The sequence below is a fragment of the Rousettus aegyptiacus genome, unplaced genomic scaffold (genome assembly GCF_014176215.1).
Source record: "Rousettus aegyptiacus isolate mRouAeg1 unplaced genomic scaffold, mRouAeg1.p scaffold_m13_p_18, whole genome shotgun sequence".
Taxonomy (NCBI): domain Eukaryota; kingdom Metazoa; phylum Chordata; class Mammalia; order Chiroptera; family Pteropodidae; genus Rousettus; species Rousettus aegyptiacus.
Genome location: NW_023416293.1, coordinates 2,452,658 through 2,475,122, shown reverse-complemented (window position 1 = coordinate 2,475,122; position 22,465 = coordinate 2,452,658). Strand labels below are relative to the sequence as shown.

Here is a 22,465-nt window from a genome sequence, read left to right as displayed (position 1 = left end):
TTGTATGTGTGACAGAATGTATGTGCTTTGTGCATATGACAGTTCAGTGGCCTCTTCCATTTCTGCAAGTCATCACCTGACCATGGTCAAAAAGGGCAGCCCAGCTTGAGACTGAGATCCCAGAGCCATACTCCCAAGGCCACTAGCCACATTTTGGAGGTGACTCATTTTTACCTGGGGATAAAGAAAGCAAACAAGCTTTACTCTTTCAGGTTGTCATTGGGCGTTTGCAAACCTATGGCATTTTTAGGTGGTCATTCAAGCAAAGATCTGAAGGGATTAGGGGGGAAGGGCAGTGACCTCCAGCAGTGAAATGACCTTGACTCTTCCAGTTTTGCATACTGCCAGACCAGCCTCTTTTGATGAGAAACCTTCTCACAAGTCAGTCCACGGTCTCACAAGGTAGCTGTAGATGGGCCGTGTCAAGGCTGCTGGCCCTGAGGCTGCCCAGGGTTTGCACAATCACTACCCTGAATTCTGGGTTATAGATAATCATGCCTCTTAGAACCCAGTTTCCTTCTACCTTCCAATTTGCTCAAGTGGATATTTATTGCAATGAAAATAGAGTATCATAAGCTTTTACTGCATCTATGCAGCACTCAGCCAATAAAACCTAAACTCAGAGGTGCCATATTTTATGTAGACAAGTATTTGGCATCGATAAGACTCCCTCCGATTTTCAACTGAGTGAGCTGTCGCTTATACAGCTACTTATTGAATTTGCAGGTTTCAGGACTAGGTACATGGCACACCAGTCAACAATATGGGGAATTTAGATTTTTTTTTCTGGGGCCATATTTGACTTCTAGGCAGATAAGAAAGGGGTGAGCTACCCATTTTCGGCAACGATCATTTGGCAGCCAGCTGAGGGATGGCTGCTTGCTGCTGCTGCTGCTGCTGGTGGTGATGATGATGATGATGATGATGATGATGATGATGTTTTACTAAATTAAAAAAATAGGCAACTTGGTAAACAAACAGGAAAACTTTCAGAACAATTAGAATTTTTAGAAAGAACAAAGATGTTTTCTTCTACCTTGTTTTCTAGGCTTGGCTGCCAGTTTTTCTCCTTGGTGGCTTTCACGTCGTTGAAAACACACCTCGTCTTGTGGTGCTTGTTTCACTTTTCACATCCTTCTCTTTCCATCTCTAGAGCAACAAGCAAACCCTCCCCCTCCCCTGACGCAAAACAGTCCTGCCCAGCCTCAGGCCCTGCAGTCGCCAGTATTTTCCCGACAGAACTTGTAAGAGCAGCTTCTCAGCAAAACTGAAGACTCCCCACCCCGCCCTCACCCCCACCCCATACCCCCGCCCCCGGGAGTCCTTCCTACACGCCCTTGCTCAGAAAGCGCATTTTTCCCCCACCCAGACCATTTTACAAGTCTCGGTGCCCCAAGTTTTTTTCTGCTCCATCGTCCCTGCTCTCTATGCCTGTCTTAATGCCACACACTCTTCAAGGCCCTCGCAGTCACCATCTCTTCTAATAAAGTTTTTCCTGATTTTCGAAATTAAAGGGAGCTCTTTTTCTCTGAGATCTCCCTGGTAGTGGTTACTCATATTTCTGTAGTCCCTGCTCAGTTACTGCCTGTAGCCGCCCAGCACACCTAAAATACATCCGGTGCATTTAAAACTGGCCCCTGGGCAGGTGAGGGAGAGGGAGAACCAGGAGAAAAGACCTTTATCATGCAGATATTTGCTTTAGTTAAATTGGATGAGGAAGTAAATTTGGTAATTTCACAGCATCAATTGTGCATTTTAACTTTATTGCTAATTAGGGCACCTCTAGTTTTAACAAGTGCTATTTGGGATGTAGGTGCCAGGACGCAGGCCCCTGAGGGAAGACTGCCCCCCCCACCTGTGATATGGAAGATCCTCAGTCTGTATTTGTTGGGTAAATGCCTGAGGCTTGTTAAAGGCAAAATCAGGTGGGATAGATTCCACCTCCTGTGTGAAACTACCGCCAGTCCTCAGGTGTGTCCTCTGGGCCTTGGAAAGGAAGTAGCATGCCAGTTTGAAATGGGAACATTGCAAACCTCACGCCAGGAGAGCTGGAAATTGCATGGGGTCCACAGTAACAGAAGTCACATGGAAATGACCGGCCCTTTATTCCTCTCCATGTACAACTACCTTTTGGATCACTTTTGGATCATTTCCCTTTAAACTGGTACCATATATGATGCTTTGCTATTTAAGGATTTTCATTGTGATACTCAGTTGTTGGATCTGTTGTGGGTTTATTTTGTTTTGTTTTTTGTTGTCATTTTTTTTTTTTGGTTTTCTTTCTCTTGTCTCTTACAGAGAGACATTTGTATCATGGTTTAAGTCGTGGCCGACATGCTGGGTTGCTGATGGCTGCCTCTTCAGGGTTTTATTGAGCTATAAAATAAATAGCATCGTCTTGGTCTTTTGAAACATAGATCAAGAGGAAAGCTGGACAGTCCAGGCCGCCCTCATGAGAATTCCTGGTTGGAAGAGGCTGTAGCTGTTACAAACAATGCCCCTGGCTGCTGACATTCTCCGGAGCCATATCAGTTGGGAGAAATGTGATTTGCATAAATTGAGCATATCAGTACCCTTAATGTCAATTTTAATCTAAAGCGTTTAGGGATTAGGACAGTCTGTTTCTTTCCTCATCATCTTTACTCGCTCGCTAAGTCATTTAACAGATTCTCGCTGCGTACATACGTACATACCGGGGCCCTGTATGAGGTGGGCACAGGGAATAAAAGATGAGGAGGACTCAGCCTCGCCCTGGGGAGTTCCAGGTGTCACGGAGGAAACTGACACAGAGCAGAGGACGACAGTAGTAGAGTACGAGAAGTGCAGTAGTGCAGACGTGCACGGGGCCTCGCAGAGGCTCGGAGCAGGGGCACGGGGTGCCCAGAGGGAGGGGTGGGGAGTGGTCAGAGACGGCTCCCAGGGAAGTGGCTCCCAGGCGCTTCAAGCTCCCACAGAGTTAAAGCCCCCTACGTGAGAAAGGTGTTCTAGACAAAGACACAGAGGCCAGAGGCGGAATGGGGGAATTCACAGCAGGAAGCCGTTCACATCAGTAGACTGAAGAATTTAAATGTGACCAGCAGATGAGGGAGTATGCGGGGACCAGCCCGAGGGCCCCTGGGAGCGCAGGAAGGAGCTCGCTTTGTCCGCAGCTGCCCCGCAGTGCCCGGCGTCTAGGAGGCCCTGGGTAAACCCTCGTGGGAGGGAGGGCGACAGGCAACGGGAATGTGGCCGAAGGGTTTCGGGAAGGGGCTGCACGAGTGGGTTTTCTGCGTGTAGGCAAGGTTGGAGAAGGAGGTGATCCGATAATCCAGGCGAGAGGTGACGATGGTGGCCTGATGTCACGGGGAATTCAGGTGGCGACTCGTGATAGGGGGATCTGAAGAGTATAATGTTTAGAAGCTGAAATTAGCAGGACTTCATAATTGGCTACGAGGATGTGATAAAGAAAAGAGACGAGAATAACACTCAGGTTTGACTTTAAAAAGAAGTGAGATTTTTCAGTCTTTTCTCAGTTCAGAGCCAGTTGTAGCATAAGAATTTATAATTGTGACAAGGAATTCCGGAAATGAAAACAAAGTCTATCTTTGATTTGATCATTTTATCTACTCGGTTGGACATAGTTAAAAGATGCGCTTTGTGGAAAAGGCGCTTGTTTTGCCTTGAAATTTCCAAGCAAGCAATATGTTCAGTATCCAGCAAATGTCTTTCATGTTACCCTAATGCCGGAAATGATTTACTGCATTTTCCCTAAGGACTGAAATGGCAAAACAATGGTCCATGGCATTAATATTTTAATGCAAGTTTATTCTGTTCCATTAAAGCATCCACAGATCAATGGAAAGTTTCGTATATATGTTCCTGCTGAACGAGTCCCACATTTAGTGAGCATATTCTCCATTAAAACTGGTGTGTCAATAAGTCTTTAATACAGGTTTTAATTTTGGGATGATAAAATGATTTAGCTATCATTATCAGCTATATTTTTTCCCCAAAAAAATACAAATAGAGATTTTTTTTGCTATTAAGACCTTCAGCTTTGATACAGTGTATTTTGTGAACTTCAGTGTCATAAAAGGCACCAAGTGGGAAACGGGGCAGAGTTTACTGGGAGCGGAGAATTTGAGTCAAGCGCGAAGGATGAGAGAGTTCTGAATAAGGCGCACGTTGGCGTCGCGTGCGTTGTTTCAGAGGCGTAGCGCCGTACGGCGTGCGGAGACCGGAAAGGCAGACAGGAAATCAGTTGGGAAGCCCTCGTGTGCCTTTATCCCACGGGCCGTGAGAAGCCACCCGAAAACTCCATGCAGAGAAATGACACGATCGGACGCGAGCTGTAGGAAGACGTCTCTCAGAGCAGTTGAGAAGATGAAGGGCAGACAGAAGGCAGCAGGGAGGCCAGGTAGGAAGCTCTCGCTGGTGCAGGCCATGGTCACAGGCAGTTACAGGTAGTGGAGGGGCTCTAAGAGTCCATTTACTGGAGTCAAGTGAAATAACTAGTCTCCTGTTGCCCATTCCCCACCTGGCATGATCACTCGTGAGTTTTGGCCTTTGGAGTAAATTCTTGGGTTAGCCAAGCAGGTTTCGCCAGCCTGGCGGGCCCCATTCATTGGCTTTGCACTGGGCACGTTGTAATCGCCCAGTACCTGCTGCCAGTTGATCTGATCTGATAGCTGAGGCTGATGACTAAGAGCCCTTGGTCTGGGTTGAGAATTAGTGTCCAAGTTAGCCCAAGAGGGAACACAGATCGGCTCATTTTACCATCTCACCTTGTTTAAGGAAACAGCCTGAGAGCCTGAGAGCCGAAGATGAGCATCCACGCCACCCTGGACTCACGGGCTGTTATAAAAGTGCCCTAGGTACTGGCTATTGGGAATTTGGGTAGAGAGTTCTCTCTACACAAGAACTTGCCTCATACAATGGCTGTTTGCGCTAAGGGGCGGCCCTGGCTTTGGATCACGAAGCAAGAGAAAGATGTAGGGTATGAAGAAGTGGCTGTGCCCTCTCACCTGCGACCTTTCACCTTCCAAGACAGGGCATAGTTATGGTATTTGAAAGGGTCCGAGGAAGTCAGTTTAAGAGCCTCCATCAGTGATTGCATCCTGACGTTAAATTCTCCCTATTTGGAAATCATTCCACCTTTTTTTTTTTTTTTAATCTAGTCAAAATTAAGAGAACTGTCTCTTCATGGCAAAGATACCAAATCGGGTTGACCCTAAATTCTGTGAGGCAGCAGTAGAATTGATTAGGATTTAAGAACAATCTGGCTGCGTCGTCTGCTACCTGTTTGACTGCCAGGATTATTTTGGCTTCTCCGATTACCAGTGCTCGTAGAACGTATTCCCAAGTCTTAGTAATACCGAACAGATAAAAACTCTTGATATTTTGCCGTCTACTGAATAAAAAGCAAGGCATAAAAATGTCTCGCGTTAGTGAGCCCAGTTCTTTAAAATAAATGCGTGATACACACATGCTCACTACGTAGCAAAGCCTGGAAGGTGATGCATTAAAAATTTTACATGTATTTATTTGGGTGGAGACACTGTAAGTAGAATCTTCTCTCTTAGACTTTTTTTGGTGTGTAATAAAAACATGTTTTACTTGTTTCCCATGCGGCCCCCTTTCTCTCCGTGACCTCCACAGCTCACCATCTGCTACCTGGACGTGCTGATGACCAGTGAGGAGCGCCGGAAGCAGCTGAGGGACCAGTACTGCTTTGAATGCGACTGCTCCCGGTGCCAAACCCGGGATAAGGTATGTCGTGCGGAACCAGCTTGGAACACTCCCGGTCACTTCACGGTGATCTTCCAGAGAACTCAGCTTTTATCTCATGAATCCAAAAGTAAATGACCGTCAGTGCATAGCAGAAGACAAAAGCACATAAAACAATGCACAGTGCTGCATATATTTTATTTACTGGAACTTTTATCACCAACCAAGCAATGAGCGGTTTAACCTCAGGTACAGATCCGTGGAGCTTAGAGTCTAGAGGGGATGTGGACATGAAACACGTAATGACACGATGTCGAAGGCCAGAGTGCCATTAGAACAGGTCCTACGAGGGCGAGGTCAACCCCGCTTGGTGACAGTATTTCTCAGCGATGAAGAGACCAAGTTATGTCTAGCTTTTATCTCTTTAAAATTTGTTTTGTGAAACTTTTTGCTTCAACACTTTATTAGATAGAGGTCATTTATCTAGCAACTTATACTCTCTGAAAAGGGAAGAGCCAAAATAATGTACAGGCAATGAATGAGCTTTTCTCATGTTACACATATACTTTCTTTACATTTATTCTATTAACTTTTAGTTTGCACACAGTCAGGTTATCTGATGAAGTTTTACTCTTATAGAGTGTTTTACATTCGTTGGAATTCTTTTGTGATCATTACCTTGTTTGAACTCAATAATTATAAATTAGGAAATAGGAAGTTTGGAGAGGTGCTTCTGCAGAGGATGCAGGAAAAAAATGGCAGAACCAAGTTGCAAACTCAGATTTTTGACTAGTGCTCCTTCCACTACATCACAACCCCCTTTGACTTCTGGGGCCAACGTTGGTGGAGAAAGGTTGTTGGTTTCACTGCATGAGAAAGGACCGTGAGCTCATTCTAATGATGGAGGACTTAGTGGCCATGAGTAGGTTTTCATTAAAGAGAACTTTTAGAAGTGAATTAAATGGGAAAAGCTAGGTCCACTGCTAATAGCTTCCCAAAATTCAATCTACTTTAGTGTCAGCCTTTGCCACTCGTGAGGTAAGAGGAAGTGGAGGGGCCTGCCCTGGGATTTCTCCCCAGACTGTCATCTGCAATGGCAGGCAGCAGGCCAGCTTCCCACCCACACCCTTGGCTGGGACTGGGAAGGTTTTCAGGTTACTAAGTTACCCTCTTACATGGCATCTATATGGCAGACCCGCAAACATTTTTGAATAAGTGCTTACATTTTATTAAAATTCGGGTCGTGTTCACTTTTGGTTCATTGTTATAGTTGAACTCTAGCTGGAATAGTCGATTAGAAAACGGTCTGGCTACAAATGACAGATAACCTACTAAAACTGACCTTAGTAGGTGTGGCATATTTGTCTCCAGAATTCTGGAGAAGCAGTCCAGGACGGCGCTCCTTCTCATGGAGCTCATCACAGACCCACGATTCTCCTGTCTTCCTTCCTCCTGTGACTTTTGTCCTCATGGTCCCAAGATGATTGCTGCCCCCAGCTCCCACTCAGTGTGTCCAAGCTCTCGACATGAAAAAGGAGAGGTAAAAACAAAGAACAAAAGGAAACCCTGCTAGAGAGTTCCACCTGCATCTTAGTGTTTGGAAGTGTGTTACGTGACCACTTCTACCTGTGAGAGAGGTGAGGAAACCGCAGTTTAGCTTGTGAGTCTTGATATTAGAGGAAGATGAGGGAGAGGAAGATCATGGATGGCTCTTGCTTAGCTGACCTACCGTATCTACCACACCCATTGGGACCATTTTCTTTCCTCCTTTAAGCTAAAAGTTTCTTTAATATCATATTAGGATTCTTCAGAGAAGGAGAACCAATAGGATATCTGTGGTGTATACGTGTGTGTGTGTGTGCGCGCGTGCAACCCTGTTGTCTCAGAGAGAGAGAGAGAGAGAGATTAATTGATTGATTGATTGATTGATTGAAGGATTTGGTTCATCTGAATGTAGAGGCTGAGAAGTCCCAAGATCTATAGTCAATAGTGGGAGATACGGGAGGGCTAATGGTATAATTCCAGTCTGACCCGGGAAGAGCCAGTGTTTCCATTGGAGTCAAAGGCAGGAAAACAGTGTCCCAGCTCACAGGCAGCTGGGCAGGAGGTGTGACCTGTCACTCACGATAGGTCAGCCTTCTCGTTCTATTCAGGCCTTTGAACTGGGCAAGGCCCACACTGGAGAGGACAGTCTGCTTTACTCATTCAGATGTTAGCCTTGTCCAAAAACACCCTCACACACATACCCAGAATCATGTTTAAGCAAATATTTGGACATCCTGTGTCCCAGTCAAGTCGACACATACGTTAATCATCACGAATGTTGTGTTAGAGATAGGCCCAACGATATCGTCTAAAAAGCGCTCAGTTATTCTGCTGGATTCTGGTCCATCCAGTAGCTAACACACCGAGTGGTCCTGGGCAAGGCATTCGACCTCTTTGACTTATTACATCATCTGTAATACAAGAGATTCATACAGCTCAATAGCAAAAAAAAAATATATATATATATATCAATTAAAAAATAGGCAAAAGAACTGAATAGATATTTTGCTAAAGAAGACATACGGGTGGCCAAAAGGGACATGAAACGATGTCCAGCATCACTATTTGTCATGGCAATGCAAATCAAAACCACAATGAGGCATCACCTGACACCTGTTAAAATGAGTATTATCGAAAAGACAAGGAACGACAAGTTTTGAAGAGGATGTGGAAAAAAGGGAACCCCTGTGCACTGTTGGTGGAAGCATAAATTAATGCAGCCACTATGGAAAACAGTATGGAGGCTCCTCAAAAATTAAAAATAGAACTACTATATAATCCAGGAATTCCACTTCTGGCTATTTAATTGGAAGAAAATGAAAACATAAACTCGAAAAGATATCTGCATCTTTGTGTTCATTGCAGCATTATTTACAGTGGCCAAGATATGGAAACAACCTACGTGTCCATCGATGGATAAATGGATAAAGAAGATGTGATATACAGTTGACCCTTGAACAATGCAAGGGATTAGGATAGGCAATTTCCGGTGTGGTCAAAAATCCGCATGTAACTTTTGATTCCCAAACTTAACTACTAATAGCTAGCTGTTGGCTGGCAGCCTTACCAGTGAGGTAAACAGTCAATTAATGCATATTTTATATTATATACTGTATTCTAGCAATAAAGTAAGCTAGAGAAAAAATGTTAAAAAAATCATAAGGAAAAGAAAATACATTTATAGTATTTATTGAAAATATATTCATATAAGTGGACCTGTGCAGTTCAAACCCAAGTTGTTCAAGGGTCAGCACTGTGTGTGTGTGTGTGTAATATTATTCAGCCATAAAAAAAGGAGGCAATTTTGCCATTTGTGATAACATGGATGGACCTTGAGTGCATTATGCTAATTGAAGCGAGTCGGGAAGGACAGATACTGTATGTAAACAAGGGAGTTAGGCTATGTAGTCCTAAGGCCCCTTTCAGCTCTATTAGCTCATGTTTCTCTGAAATGTTTCCTAGTGGAAGTGAGTAGGGCATGTATTTACACGAGAATATAAACTCTATTTCAATTAGTTCATCAGTTATTTTCAAGTTTTTATTTATATGAGAATTTTATTGTTCAGTGACATATACATTCCTTCTGAAATCTCTATGCCATTTATTGATTTGCTTTGAAAAAATAATATAGGTAAATTCAGCTCAGGGAAGTCCCAAAAGATCATAAATTCAAAATTAGTTCAGATAAAATTAAATTTACTTCATTTCCTAGATTTCAAGTTTTTAGGCTTATTTTTTTGCTGTCCTTGGAACTGAGAAAATTCATCTTAACAGGTCCCTGCATCAAGCAGTATTCATTACCTGCCTATGTCTGCATGGTATAGGGCGCCCGTGGTATCATGTTTCAGGAAGGCAAAAGGCCTTTTAATAGTGGATGTCATTTGCATGTGTGGAGTTAGCTGTGTTCGTAATCAGCAGCCCCTTAATTTAGGGAAGAAATCAAGTTTACCTTCTAAAGGAGGTTTCGTAATGATTTGGTTTCTCCCGTGGCTTTTTCAGGTCAAAATCCAAGGCAATAGAAGCAGAACAGACCAAATGGAATTAATTATTTCCATAAGTTTGTGGATAGTGTATAGTGTGCTTCTTTAGAGGTCACATGTTTTATTACCAAAAAGATTTTTAAAAGCTATATTTACTTGCCATGACACTTTTTCTTTGATCTGTCTTTTAAAACACAGCGTCTGTTAATTTACTCACAGCCCTATTGCCTCCCAGGTTATTGAAATGGCCCCTAATTGGTCACCTGGCCTTCAGTTTCTTCCCTTTCATCCATCTTGCACACTGTTTTAGAGTGAGTTTTCTTAAATGTCGCTGTTTCTGTATCAGAAGTTTCAAAGTATTTAGCGTTATCTTTAGTCTTCAGGATACATTTCAAACTCTTAGTTCGGCCTTCGGTGTCCCCCAAAGTCGTGACCCCACGATCCAACTACACTTGCTTCCTTTCTCTTCTCTCTCTTTTTTCCTCTCTTACTTTGTTTTTCTCTTCTTTTTTGACTTGTTTTCTTTAACTTGTTTTATCTGGTTATATGCTTGCCCCTACCCAAAATATCCTGAAGTAGCATGTAGATGTGCGTGCACACGTATTCATACGTGTATATAACACAGCAGCAATAAATTTTATACTGGTTTGTGAAATAAGACTGACAAGAAATAAGATGAAAGCCATTTAGTACCCAGAAGGCATACCTTTGGATCCTTTATAGTGACAAGAAATAAATGACAAATTCACTAAATTTCCCAGAAGCCAAAGCTAAAAGGCTAATTTCAAAATTTACACACGTGTCCCTGAGCTGAAGTATGTGGTTTTCTGGCCCTGAGGCCTGAGACATTCACACGGGTCACGCTGAGCCCGAATGCCAACATTCTCATCAGAACTCCACAATAATTTAAATAGTGGATTTTTATAGTATTCCTCAATGTGGCTGCTTGATAATTTCAGATTATAAATTAATAAAAGAAGTAATAAGAAGGGTGAAAAATTATATAATCTCAGCTGTTTCTGATGGTCTGCTTCATTCTAGGAATAAATAACACTAGGACTATCTAGAAGCAAGTGTAGCCTTCAGGTACTCTTTCGCAGATGTTATTTCTTACAGCCTTTTAAATTTTAAATTTTAATTTTTGTTAAAGTGATACATGTATACACTTTGAAAAGTCAAAGTTCTAGAACCCAACCGAAAACATTAGTACACTTTCCTTCTGGTCCTGCCCAAGTCCTACTTCCCAAAGATGAACCCCTTTCAGCTTCCGGCATTTATGCAATGTTTTCCAAAACTGAAGCTCCCTTAAATCATGTGTTTGGGATGTTTTTTGTTTTGTTTGTTTGTTTGTTGTATTTGTTTTGCTTTTGGGTTGGTTTAATGACTATTTTCTGTTTCCAGGATTTCAAATTCACTTTTTTCCCCATAACTCCTCATTTATTTTATTTCTATCTACTTCTGTTTTGTAATTTCTTATTCTCTTCTAATGCATGCCGCACTGTTATTTTTCTAATTTTGACCATCCTAATTATACTTGTTTTAAGTCTTGGTAAGTCAGTGCCGTAGTTTATTTTGCTGGAGTGAAATCATGTTCTGGTCCTTGATTTTTGTTGGCTATCTTCCTTAGCATTGCTTTTCACTAAGTGTTTTGGAATTTTGTATGACTGGCTTATTTTTTAGGCCATTTTGGTTTCATTCCTTTCTCTCCAAATGTGCTCACCCCCTTTATCTGGTAGGTTTGTGCTGGCCTCTCCCGGAGCCCTCAGGGCCCAGTTCAGAACCAGGACTTACCGTCATTTGGGACTGTCACACCACAGTGACAGCTACTGCAGATCCAGTTACTTTGAGGGACATCTCGTCTCTGTACCTGGAGGGACTCTGTGTCTTCTAGCCTTTCCAGGTCCATGGCTCCCTATAAATGTTTAGCCCACGGGAACAGGTCATGAGCTTTGCATTTTTAGCCTCTCTGTATAAACAAGGGCGCCTCACCTCATCTCCTGGCTTTAAGTTTTAAAGCTAACTCGACTCACCTTTCTTATATGAAGCGTTTTTATTCTCTGTTAACCACCAGAACTGAAGTCATATCTCCCTCCAGACCCGAGGCCCTAGCTTCCGCTTTGCTTATTGCTTTGCCTTTCTGTTTATTTGTGGACCAGGGAGATGTTTATATCTTGTTTTTGACTTAGTAAAGCTATTTTTGGTTTCTTTTTATATTTTATTTATCATTACTGTGGGTTTGGAGTAGAGGGAGCACTTTAAAGTCTGAACTGAAAACATCTTGATTGGAAGTCTGGAGTTCGCTTGCCAAATGCATAGGTAAGAATTAAGTCTTTGGAGGCAAAGGAAAATGCGAAAGTAAACAATGATCTAATTCTCCTGAGCGCTTCCAGGCATGAGTGTGTCTCTTACCCAGTGCCAGCCCGTCTGTGGTGCAGGGATCCATGTCTCCTGTCATCATGGGGCCTTCTATGCAGACAGTGAGCGGAGTCATCCTGACAACGGTTTCATCAGAGCAGGGAAGCCCTAGCTGGCTTCTCATTCTCTGATGCCACATCGAATGTCCACTTCCTCTTATTTCTTCTCTTGAAACAAAGCAATGTTGTTGTCTTCAGTAATTATTTTAATTTCCTTTCAGAGTCCCAGTCCGTAACAGAGAATTCCCTTTCTTTTGCTCCCTTCTGAGCCCCCCGACCTCCAACATCTGTGAGCTAGGGAGCCCTGAAGTCGCTCACATCCTACAAAGAAGTGACGTGGGCTGGCACTGCGTGAGAACCGCCTTGATTCCTACACATGCTGCACCTCAGCTGGCCCGTCACTGTTAAACTGTGACTCTGCGGGGAGGAGGCAGGACTGAGCCAAAGGAAGAAGCAGCGGTTGTGAGGGAGGGTAAGGGGGCCTTGGCATGAAGGCTGCGTTCGAAGGAGACCAGAGTTCTCCACCTGAGAAAAAAATTCTACGGCAGCTCAAAACACTTTGAAATATGAGCAATTACTTAAAGGTCATTAGTCAACCAAGATTTTTTTGCTGCTGCCTGTCTCTATTTTGCTAAATTAATTGCAGACAGAAATGCCTCGTGGTGGGCTGGTGAGCCCAAGCAGCTCTGAGTTGTTTTATATTTCAAGTTTTAGCAATCTAAGCAAAATGTGTTTCCTGTTTCTAGAGTTTTCATTATAACCGAATTACCTTATCTTCAGGAAGATTAGGAAGATTTGGTGGGGGATTGAAGTGTGTGTGCGCGTGTGTGCGTGCGTGTGTGCGTGTGTGTGTGTGCGTGCACGTGTGCGTGTGTGCATGCATGTGTGCGCGTGTGTGCGTGTGTGTGTGCGTGTGTGCGTGCACGTGTGTGCATGCATGTGTGCGCGTGTGCGCGTGTGTGTGTTGAAGCAGTCAGAACAGAGCGTCACTCTGTGTTCCTATGTCGTGCTTCTCCAAGCAACCAGCAGACGGGTCCCCCGGAGTGAGCGCGGTGCCGGCTGCCATCAGTGTTACAGGGAGGAAAGGAGTTTATCGACTTCGTAACCTCATAATCCGGTCCGCAGCGTCACCATGCAACACCGGGAGAGGCTCCTGGGCCTGGCGCACGGGGCTAAACAACGATGCAGTCGTGTTAGCCCTGGATGACGCTGTCCAGTGCATCGCGGGGCACAGTGCTGTGACTCGGCCTTGTCCCCAGGGAGCAGGCAGCCGCACTCCCCGGGCTGCTTCGTGTTGCTCTGGTTCGTCCAGAAGTCCACCCGGGGGTCAAAAGAGGGTCTTTTCGTGGTTTCTGGTGACATGAACTCCACCTCACAACCATTCCCATTTTTGCACAAAAGTGCTTTTCTTGTGGCTTTTGGTCCACAGGAGGCTCCAGTTCAGGGAGCAGATTCAGTGACGGCAGCTGCTGTGACACAGAAGTGTTTCCTTGTGTGCCAGGCACAGCTCCTGGCCCGGCACATGGCACACCGTGTTCACGAAGTGTCATAGACTGAGGTGACCTTCCTCAGGGAATATGGCAGTCTACAGTGTCTGCCGAAGCTTCGGGGGCCCCTCCTGTGTGCCAGGTACTCTGCTGAGTGATTTATGCGCCTCATCTCACTTAATCTTCATGACCCATGAGTGCTCTGGTCACTCTTAGTCCCATTTTGCAGTTGAAGTAACTGGGCTTTTAGCTGTAGAGCCTGTATTCTTAACCAGCCGGCTACGCTATCTCTATATTGTACAAATAACGGATATAGTTTCCCTATCTTACTTTTAAATGGGGAAGTATAATTTGCATTCAGTAAAATTAACTCTTTTTAGCATATGAGTTCTATGAGTTTTGACAAATGCATACAGTTTGCAACCACCACCACTACCAAGATATAGAACAGACCCATCGCCCCCACAAGTCCCTCGTGATGGTTTGTAGGCAACCCTTACCCCACCCCCCGCTTCCAGACGCTGCTAACCCCCGATCTGCTTTCTTTCACAAGAGCGCTCTCTTTTCGAGAATGTCATATAAATTGATCCGAACAGCCATTTGATTCTGCCTTCCTTTGCTTAGCATAATGTGTTCGATATTCAGCTGTGTTATTTTTACACGCATATGTAAATATGTAAGCTCAGTATTTAGTTTCCTTTTGTTGCCAAGCAGTATTCTATTACATGGCTCTCCCAGAGTTTGTTTATCTATCCACCCATTGAACGACATTTGGGTTCTTTTCCAGTTTTTGGTGGTTATCAATAAAGACACTATAAACATTCACATACAGGTTTTTGTGTGAATATAAATTTTTGTTGCATTTGCGTAAATACCTAGGAGTAGAATTGCCGTGTTGTACGGTAAATTTATGTTAAATTTTCAAGCCAGACTGTTTTCCAGGTAGCTGAAGCATTTGAATCTCTACTAGCAATGAACGAGTTCTGGTTACTCTGCATCCTTGCCACCACTGATTTTGTCAGTTTTGCTTTTGTTTTTTTGTTTTTTAATCATTCCAATAGTTATTGAGTGATGTCACATTGTGGTTTTGATTTGAATTTCTTTAATGACAAATGATGTATTTTTTTCATGTGCTTGTTTAGTGATATATTTGTTCTATATTCTGTATATGTACAAATATTTTATTAGATGTGTGCTTCACAAACATTTATTCTCAGTCTGCAACTTGTCTTTTTATTCTCTTGTCTGAATCTTTGAAGAGCAAAAGTTTTAAATTTTGATGTAGTACAATTTTTAATATTTTTTATGGGTCAGTCTTTTGAGGCCATATCTAAGAAATCGTTGCCTAATCCAAGAGAATAAAGATTTTTCTTCCATATTTCCTATTGGAAATTTTATAGTTTTAAGTTCTATATTTAAGTCTCAGATTCATTTTGAGTTAATTCTTGTATATGGTATAAGGTTCATTTTTTGCATGTATATGTCCCATTGTTCTGGTACCATCAATATCTAATTTAAGGCAGTAGTTTATTATAGACCGAGTACAGAATTAGATGTAGAAGTTGGGTTCTGGTTCTGGAGCATCATCTTGTAACAACAGTGACATTGGCCAAAGAGACCAAAGCTGAGTGGCGGGTAACAGAGCGGCTGATACAGTGGACAGAACACATGCTTCGGAGGCAGATGGGCCTGGATCGCGCTGACCGTTTCATGCTGGCAGGTTTCCCCATCTTCGTCTCAGTTTTCTCTTTTGCAAAGGGAGAATAATCTATAGCTGGCAGAGCTGCTTCGAGGTTCAATTAGATAACGCAAGAAGAGCTTGGGAGGTGGTAGGCGCTCAGTAACGGTGTCCGTTATTGCTGTCGAATGACCGAGGAAATGATCTGTCTGGAAAGTTCCAGGAATTATAGCATCCTCAGTTCCCATCAGTTATTGACCAGGGTCCCTGAATTGCTCACATCGTTTTCTTGATAGCTTTTGAAGTTTTTCTGCTCCTGCTTGTAGTAATCTCTGCTTCCCTCCCGTTTCTGCTCTTGTGCCTTCCGTGTGATTCCAGCGTCACCGCGTTGGAGTGTCTGGTGCTGTTCACTCCCGTGTTCTCCTTGGCATGCCCCCCTCCCTAGCCCGGGCTCTCCGTCCTGAGCAGGCAGCTAACCTTTGCCCGGATCGGGGTCATGTCACTGCCTTCATCACTACCATGGTGTCCGTTTGCTCCCGTACTTCCTGACGCTGCTCTGAGTGGAGGGGCGTGGAGGGGTGTAGAGGGGTGTGAAGGGGTGTGGGGGGGGGGAATGTGCGAGGAGGGGGCTTTCGGCTTGGTAAAAAGACAGCAAAGATGGCACGAGTGGCACTGCACGGACATGCCATGTCATTGCTCCCCTTACCCCAGAGCCCTGGACAAAGCAGATGTCGTCCTAGACTCTCTTCTGCCTCAAGTTCCTTCTCAAGTGAGACGATACTCCTTCTAAGGTTTGTCACTCAGGAACTGTTTTTCTTCTCTGAGCAAGACCACCCTTGGAATCTTTTGCTCACAATGAAATGCAAATAATGAAACACCATGGGACAGAGACCAGACAGACTTCCCTCGCCATCTATTCCTTGTTCGTGATAATGCAAGGAGTCGCACCCATACTTCCTCAGCCCTCGGCCTTGAAAGTGGCTTCCTCAGTGGTCACAGCAGCTTCAGGGCTCTGAGCGGGATGGAGACCAGCTCACTCTGCAGTGAGAGAGGGCAGCAGAGGGCTCTGCCTGAACCCTGTAGCTTGTCCCAGAAGTCAGGAGTAGGAAGATGGGGTGTTCTCTTCCCCTTAATTATCTTACTCTGTGTAGGCATTGAGGACACATGTTGCCATTCAAAAATAACTGTTGTTTTCTTTAGTTACATATTACATTTCCCCCTCATCTATTTGCTGAGCTCAACAGTGAACTTGAAAGCTGATGCTTTCCGTCCATAGTACCTGCCCCAAACCCTTAAAATATGACATGCTTGACTTCACAAACTTTGGATTCCTGCAGTTCTCTGCCACATACCTCACTGTTGGGATATGGGAAGAAGCAAACTAAATAGTGAATTTCATGGTAACCGGGGTCACTATTCGCTTAGTCATAGTCAGCCCGCTGCCGTGACTTTGCTGGGAACAATTGGTGCCATGGGCGAGCGCCAGGATTCTAAGGCCCTGGGCTCACATTCACTAATGCTGCCACCCGGGAGGTGAGGCTGGGGCCATCTAGTAAGGAGGGACTAAACCATTAGCCTCTGCGGGCCGTGCGGGGCCCTGACCCACACTCTGCAGCCGGCACTGTGCTGGCAGCGTCTCCTCAGCCCCTGCCCTGAGCGTTAACCCGCAGGGAGTCAGGCTCCCGCTAGTGCCCAGGACGTCGGTGGACCTCAGCCTCCCATTTTTGCCTGTTACTCATCCGCAATTCACATTTCCTCCAGTCTCTCAGCAAGGCCTGCTTGAATGTTTCCTTCTCTCCCTCCTTTTCCCCCTTTCTTCCTTCCTTAAGTATTTAGTGAGGTGAGGCTTACATTATTACATTATTTCAATAATTACATTATTTCACCCCTTCCGGCAAGTGGCTTAGACTCTCGTGTGGATACACAGCAGATACACAGTTGGGTTCAGTGTGACAGTTATCTTACTGGAAGCCTGTTGGAAATCCAGTGGGAACAGGGGAGGAAAATGATCTTCCTAGTCAGCCAGGGAAGACTGCGCAGAGGAGGAGACATTCGACCTAAGATGTAAAGGCTGCGCGTATGGGAGTTTTCGGTGAGATGGGGGCAGGTCGCGTTTCAGACTAGGGGCACAGCCTGTGCAGTATCCCAGAGGTGTGGGGAGTGTAGCGCATCGGGACCTGCGCGTGGCGTGGTGTGGTGTTCCCGGAGGGTAGAGGCTGGCGAGGCCAGCGATCGGGCAGCGGGCGAGGTGCGCCAGGCGAAGGGTTTGGATTTTCATCACGAAGGGATGGCAAGCCACTGAAGAAAGTGGCCAGCGACAGCCAGAAAAATAACACGGCATGCGCATGAACAAAGGTCGGGACTGTTCCACAAGGGAGGAGAGTCAGAAACTCTAAACCAAGCCAGGAAATGAGCACGGTCCTCAACCACCACGCTCCGAGGAGGGCTCTGCGAGACCTGCGTCCGCGTGCCGGCCACAGCGGCCGCCTCCCCGCCCCACGAAGAGCGAGATGTCATCGGGTCCAATTAATACCTGGGGCAGGCGGCGAATGGCTTGTTTCAAATACTCATCTGCTCGTAGACTGTTTCTGGGCGCTTCAATTAAAGATTAGAATGTTTCCCGCTCACACCGAGTTATTAATTGCCGAGGAGAGGGCGTGTTGCTTCTCTGAACTGACTGCTTCAGTGATTGGGAAAGGGTATCGCTTCAGTTGCAGGCATCAGCAAGTCTGTTTTCTTTCCTTTCAGCTTTTATTGCCAAGCCTTTTTCAGACCCTGGGAACTCTAAAAAAGTAAAGAGAGATGTGGGTTTTTACTGTCTCTTGTTTTGATACGTAAATTGCAATCCCGGAATTATTAAAGCATTGATAATGTTTCTCTGTCTCTGAAGTTAAAATTCCAAAGCTGCAGCTCAAGGCCCATAAAAACAGTTATCTCTGCATTTGTCATTAACCCCCTCCATGCAATAAATTTACTTATCCTTAATTTAGAATCATCTTGCTAGTTTCAGTATTCAGTCAATCTTGGCATTTTTTCAGTATCTTCTTATGCTAATTTCTTTATTTATTGTGCCTCTTAGAATGGAACACATAAAGTAGCAGCCAATTAATAAATTGTGTTTTCTACAACTGAAATAAAAACATGTTAATTATTTTTAAACAATTAGGCAGCATTCAGCATGAGATGGTTTCCTTGGTGAAGACAACAGCCTCGGAGGATGAGGAAGATTGCCTAACTTTGATATTATATCAGTGAATACCGACTTTTCACAACCACTTCCTGTTCTGGATAAGGTCAATTAAAATCATTGTCAAATTTGTCAATATTCACCTCCTAGTTTCATGCCATTGCCTTTCAACTCAACAAAGACCCAGAGTGATGTTTGTCATGAGCTACTTTTCTGAACTTTGCTATGTCTGCAGCCTCATGCTTAAAAAAGGACAAGGAGAACCTCTGATGTGCTCAGAGAAGCGCAGTAGAAAAATAAGACCAATAAGGAAAGATGAAGGGAACAGGGACTTCGGCCTGCCAGAGACGAGGGTGCCGGATCCAGGCGGGGCGACCTGTGGTTTTCAGTCTTCACTAATTTGGGTTCAATAGACTCAAACTGCAGGTGTCTGGATTTGATGCATTGGCCTTCTGAACTTTCAAAGACTTGGTGGCATTTCCTCTGTGGGGATCTTCTGCGAACAAAGTCTCTCTCACCTGTCTGATCTCTGAATTCCCAAGAAGCTTCCTCCTCTGTCTTCAAACTGTGAAATCCTTCAACTGGGATAAATCCCCAGATAGTTAGATGCTTTGGGATTAAAAGAAAAAACACATATTCTACCACTGGAAAAAGATACCCTATAAAATAAGATTTTTTTTTTTTTAAATCACCCACTGTGGGTTTGGCCCATTTTTATCTTTATCTGTTGATTCCTGTGACAGACAATCGACAAGCATTTGCCGAGCACCTGTATATACGCAAAGGCCTGTAAGAAAACCTTGTTAACTGGAGCTCCCTGAAAAGCAAACCTAAAATAGGAGAAAATGAGGAAAGGGGTAAGCCTCCTAGGTTCGTGTTTAAATTCTCACAGTCTTGGGCCCATCTGCAAACCACGAGACCCCAGTTGGTCTCCGTGTAGATAAAGGCTGCTTTCAACTGTGGGAGACAGTGAAGTGCAGGGGTGTTGAGTGGTGAGGCAGGAGTCACACCCCCCAGGCCCTTCGGCATGAACGCCCCCCAAAGAAACACATTATTATACAGGAAATAAGGTTTACTTCGCGACTCCAGTCCTGGTGTTTTTGTCCATTTGTTTTTGTTTTGTATCCTGTTCCGTTTTCTAAAGCAACATAGAGCGGCAAAGAGAAGTGAGAGGGGGCTTGAAAAATGGAAGAAAGGTGGTAGGTAGACCGTTTTGTTCTTCACCCCAAAATAAATGGAAAATAGCAAAATTGTCACAGGGCGTCTTGGGTTTCGGACTTTTCTTTGGGTGGATTCAAGGCTTGAATGGGACACTCCCGTCAAGTTTATTTGGTCTGAGCCTCAATCTGAGTGTGAGGAGCCTACTGTAGATGTTATCTGGATTTTTTCGAGGTAATCTAATACCGCTATATAGTTTGGTAAAAATAAACTGTTTCCATAACGCTATTGGTTTAGTATCTAGTTACCAAGGGTGTACTTGGTACAGATCAGAAGGATTTTCAATATTAATAGCAGAGCTTCAAGGGATTGTTTATACTCTTTTTGCGTGTGTCATTTCAGACCACAGAGATTGAACAGACAGGTTTAAATGCAAAATCACTAATATTGTCAATTTGGGGCAATTACCAGATATAAGTCTCAGTTTCTTTCTCTGGCAGTCACGGCGCTGCCATGTGAGCAATTAGAGCACAGCCTCCCCTTTCTGGGGAGCGTGTCCCCTCGAAAACGGTTTGTCCCTTCATCGATTGAGCTTTTCACGCCACCATAAGCTCATCTCGATAATTTTTACCCAGGAAAATTACTGCTCCTGCCATCAGCCTTTCAATTAAGTATGTTTCGCCATGAGATGTATCATTTAGATTTTATTAATTTAAACATTTTACGTCAACAGGAGGTGGATCATTATTAATGGGTGCTGTGTGGTGTTTCACAAAATACATACATGTCATGGAAAAGTAATTAACTTCCTCATTTTATTGCCAAACAGATGTGTAACTAAATAAAAACGGGCCCAACGGGGCTCTGGTGCACTTATTTATTTATTTTAAGTCATTAAATTGTTGACTCAGACACCTCATTTCAAGTTTCTTAAACTTCGTTCTCTTTTTCATCTCTGCATATTTCCCGCTTCTTCTACCTCTCGTTGCAAATAGGTTTAGAGCCGTCACCCAAAATTATAAACCTCTTTTTGGCTTATCGTAGTAACTTCAAGGCATAATTGGGTTCCCTTGCAAATGAGAGAAGGGTTTGACGACTGAGAGAGCTGAGAATGCAGGAGACGTGCAGGGAGTTTTATTGTTGAAAACTGGCAAAGGTTGAGAGCAGCTGTTTGGGGCAGCCCGGGCCGGGTCAATAAACCAAGCGAGCATTTGCCAACCAGCGTGCCAGAATGCGGTGAAGTCATGAGCTCATGGCTGACACCAGGGTGCTGTCTTTTCCTTCCCGTAAAGCGATCATCCAGGTGTTTCTGCAACGCCATTTGTGTTCATCGGGTCCGCTGCGAACGTGTCGTGAGTGGTCTATTTCTACCCTGGCTGCTCTGAAATTTAGTTTTTACACTGAAGCTGGAAGGATATTTTCGGAAGGGACCTCTTCAGCCCCTTCCTGGTGAAGGGGAGACCCAGCCTCATTGACAAGGCCACCGGCCCCCATGCGGCCTGGCTCCCGCTCACCTGTCCAGTCTCGCCTCCGCCTCTTGGCAGGATCGTGCCAGGCTCTTCCCTGGCCCGGGGCCTTTGCCCTTGGCTTCCCGCTGCCTGACATGCTCTTCCTGGGGCTTCGTGCTTGTCTGGCGCTCATCATTCCCCCGCTCTCAGCTTCAACCTCACCTCCTCACAGAGACACCCCGATGTCGCTGTGAACGTCAGGAGCGCCTCTCCTTGTTATTTTCTGCTCCCTCTTTATCTCCATTGTAGCACAAGCAATTATTACCTATTATTATTTGTATTTACGTATTTGCTTACTTGTTAAGAAAGAAAAAAATGACCTTATCAGTCTTGTTTTCCGTTGTGTGTCTTTGGTACCCAACACAGTACCTTATATAATTATTCATCACTTAACAAACTTGTGTTGCATGAATGACTAAGTCAGTAAATATTGTTATTTGTCTAGCATTTGAGTTAAGCTCTATAGGATCGGCCAAGTAACTCTGTCTGTTACTTGAAGCTTCTAAATGATTTTGGCTCATAAAACAATTTCGTAGGAGTCTGATCAGTGGGCTATCAGGCAGGATTAGTCTTGCCCTACTTTCCTCCAAGAGTTTTTAGCTTTGACCGTGACCCAGCTCCCCACACCCACATGTGTAGCACCCAGTGGAAAGGCAGGATGTGTGGCCCCACTTACCAACTTGGGAGAGCACCCCCCCCACCCCCGTGTGAGGCTCGTGCCCTGGCATCCTTTCCCCCTCCAAGAAAGCACGCACTTCGGCGTTCATGAAACCAGATTTTAGTAGCACGGGGCCGGTGTACGCATAGACATCCGAGTTTTCTGATCTGATCGGGAGCAGAAACATTTATCCACAATGTCTTGTCATACATCTGTGTATGTTTACACTTAATAAACTGTAAGAGGCATTTCATAGGGGCCATAGCCCAAGATTGGGAGAGACCTTTGAGACCCCATCGCCAGGGCAGGCGCCTCCTCTGCGACGTCCCCATCAGGTGATGGCCCGGCTCCACGTGAACAGTCTCTTGACGCAGGCAATTCTGCTCTCGGGCAACGGTGGTTGTGAAGTTACTAAATCTCATGAGCTAAAAACTGCCTCTTTTAATTCGTATCGGAGTCCTAGTTCTGTCTCACGGAGCCACAATGGGTAGGTAGGATTTTTATTCCTCCTGCCCGTCTTCGGATGCTTGAATACTTGAGGCAGTGCGGGGTAGCAGAGGGCATTCAGCCTTTTGAATTCTGCAACTAGGGGCTCAAATTCATCTCCCCTTCTTTCCGGCTACTTGAACTTGAGGATGTTACTC

At 44.6% G+C, this 22,465-nt stretch overlaps 1 protein-coding gene across 2 annotated transcripts in view; it reads left to right on the top strand.

Moving 5' to 3' along the window:
• SMYD3 (SET and MYND domain containing 3) overlaps positions 1–22,465 on the top strand; it is a 536,963-nt gene that overhangs the window by 423,393 nt on the left and 91,105 nt on the right. For both annotated transcript variants that reach the window (XM_036235368.1, XM_036235369.1), the window contains one exon: positions 5,638–5,748. In XM_036235368.1, coding sequence (XP_036091261.1) covers positions 5,638–5,748 — 111 coding nt within the window. The remainder of the gene's footprint in view (positions 1–5,637; positions 5,749–22,465) is intronic.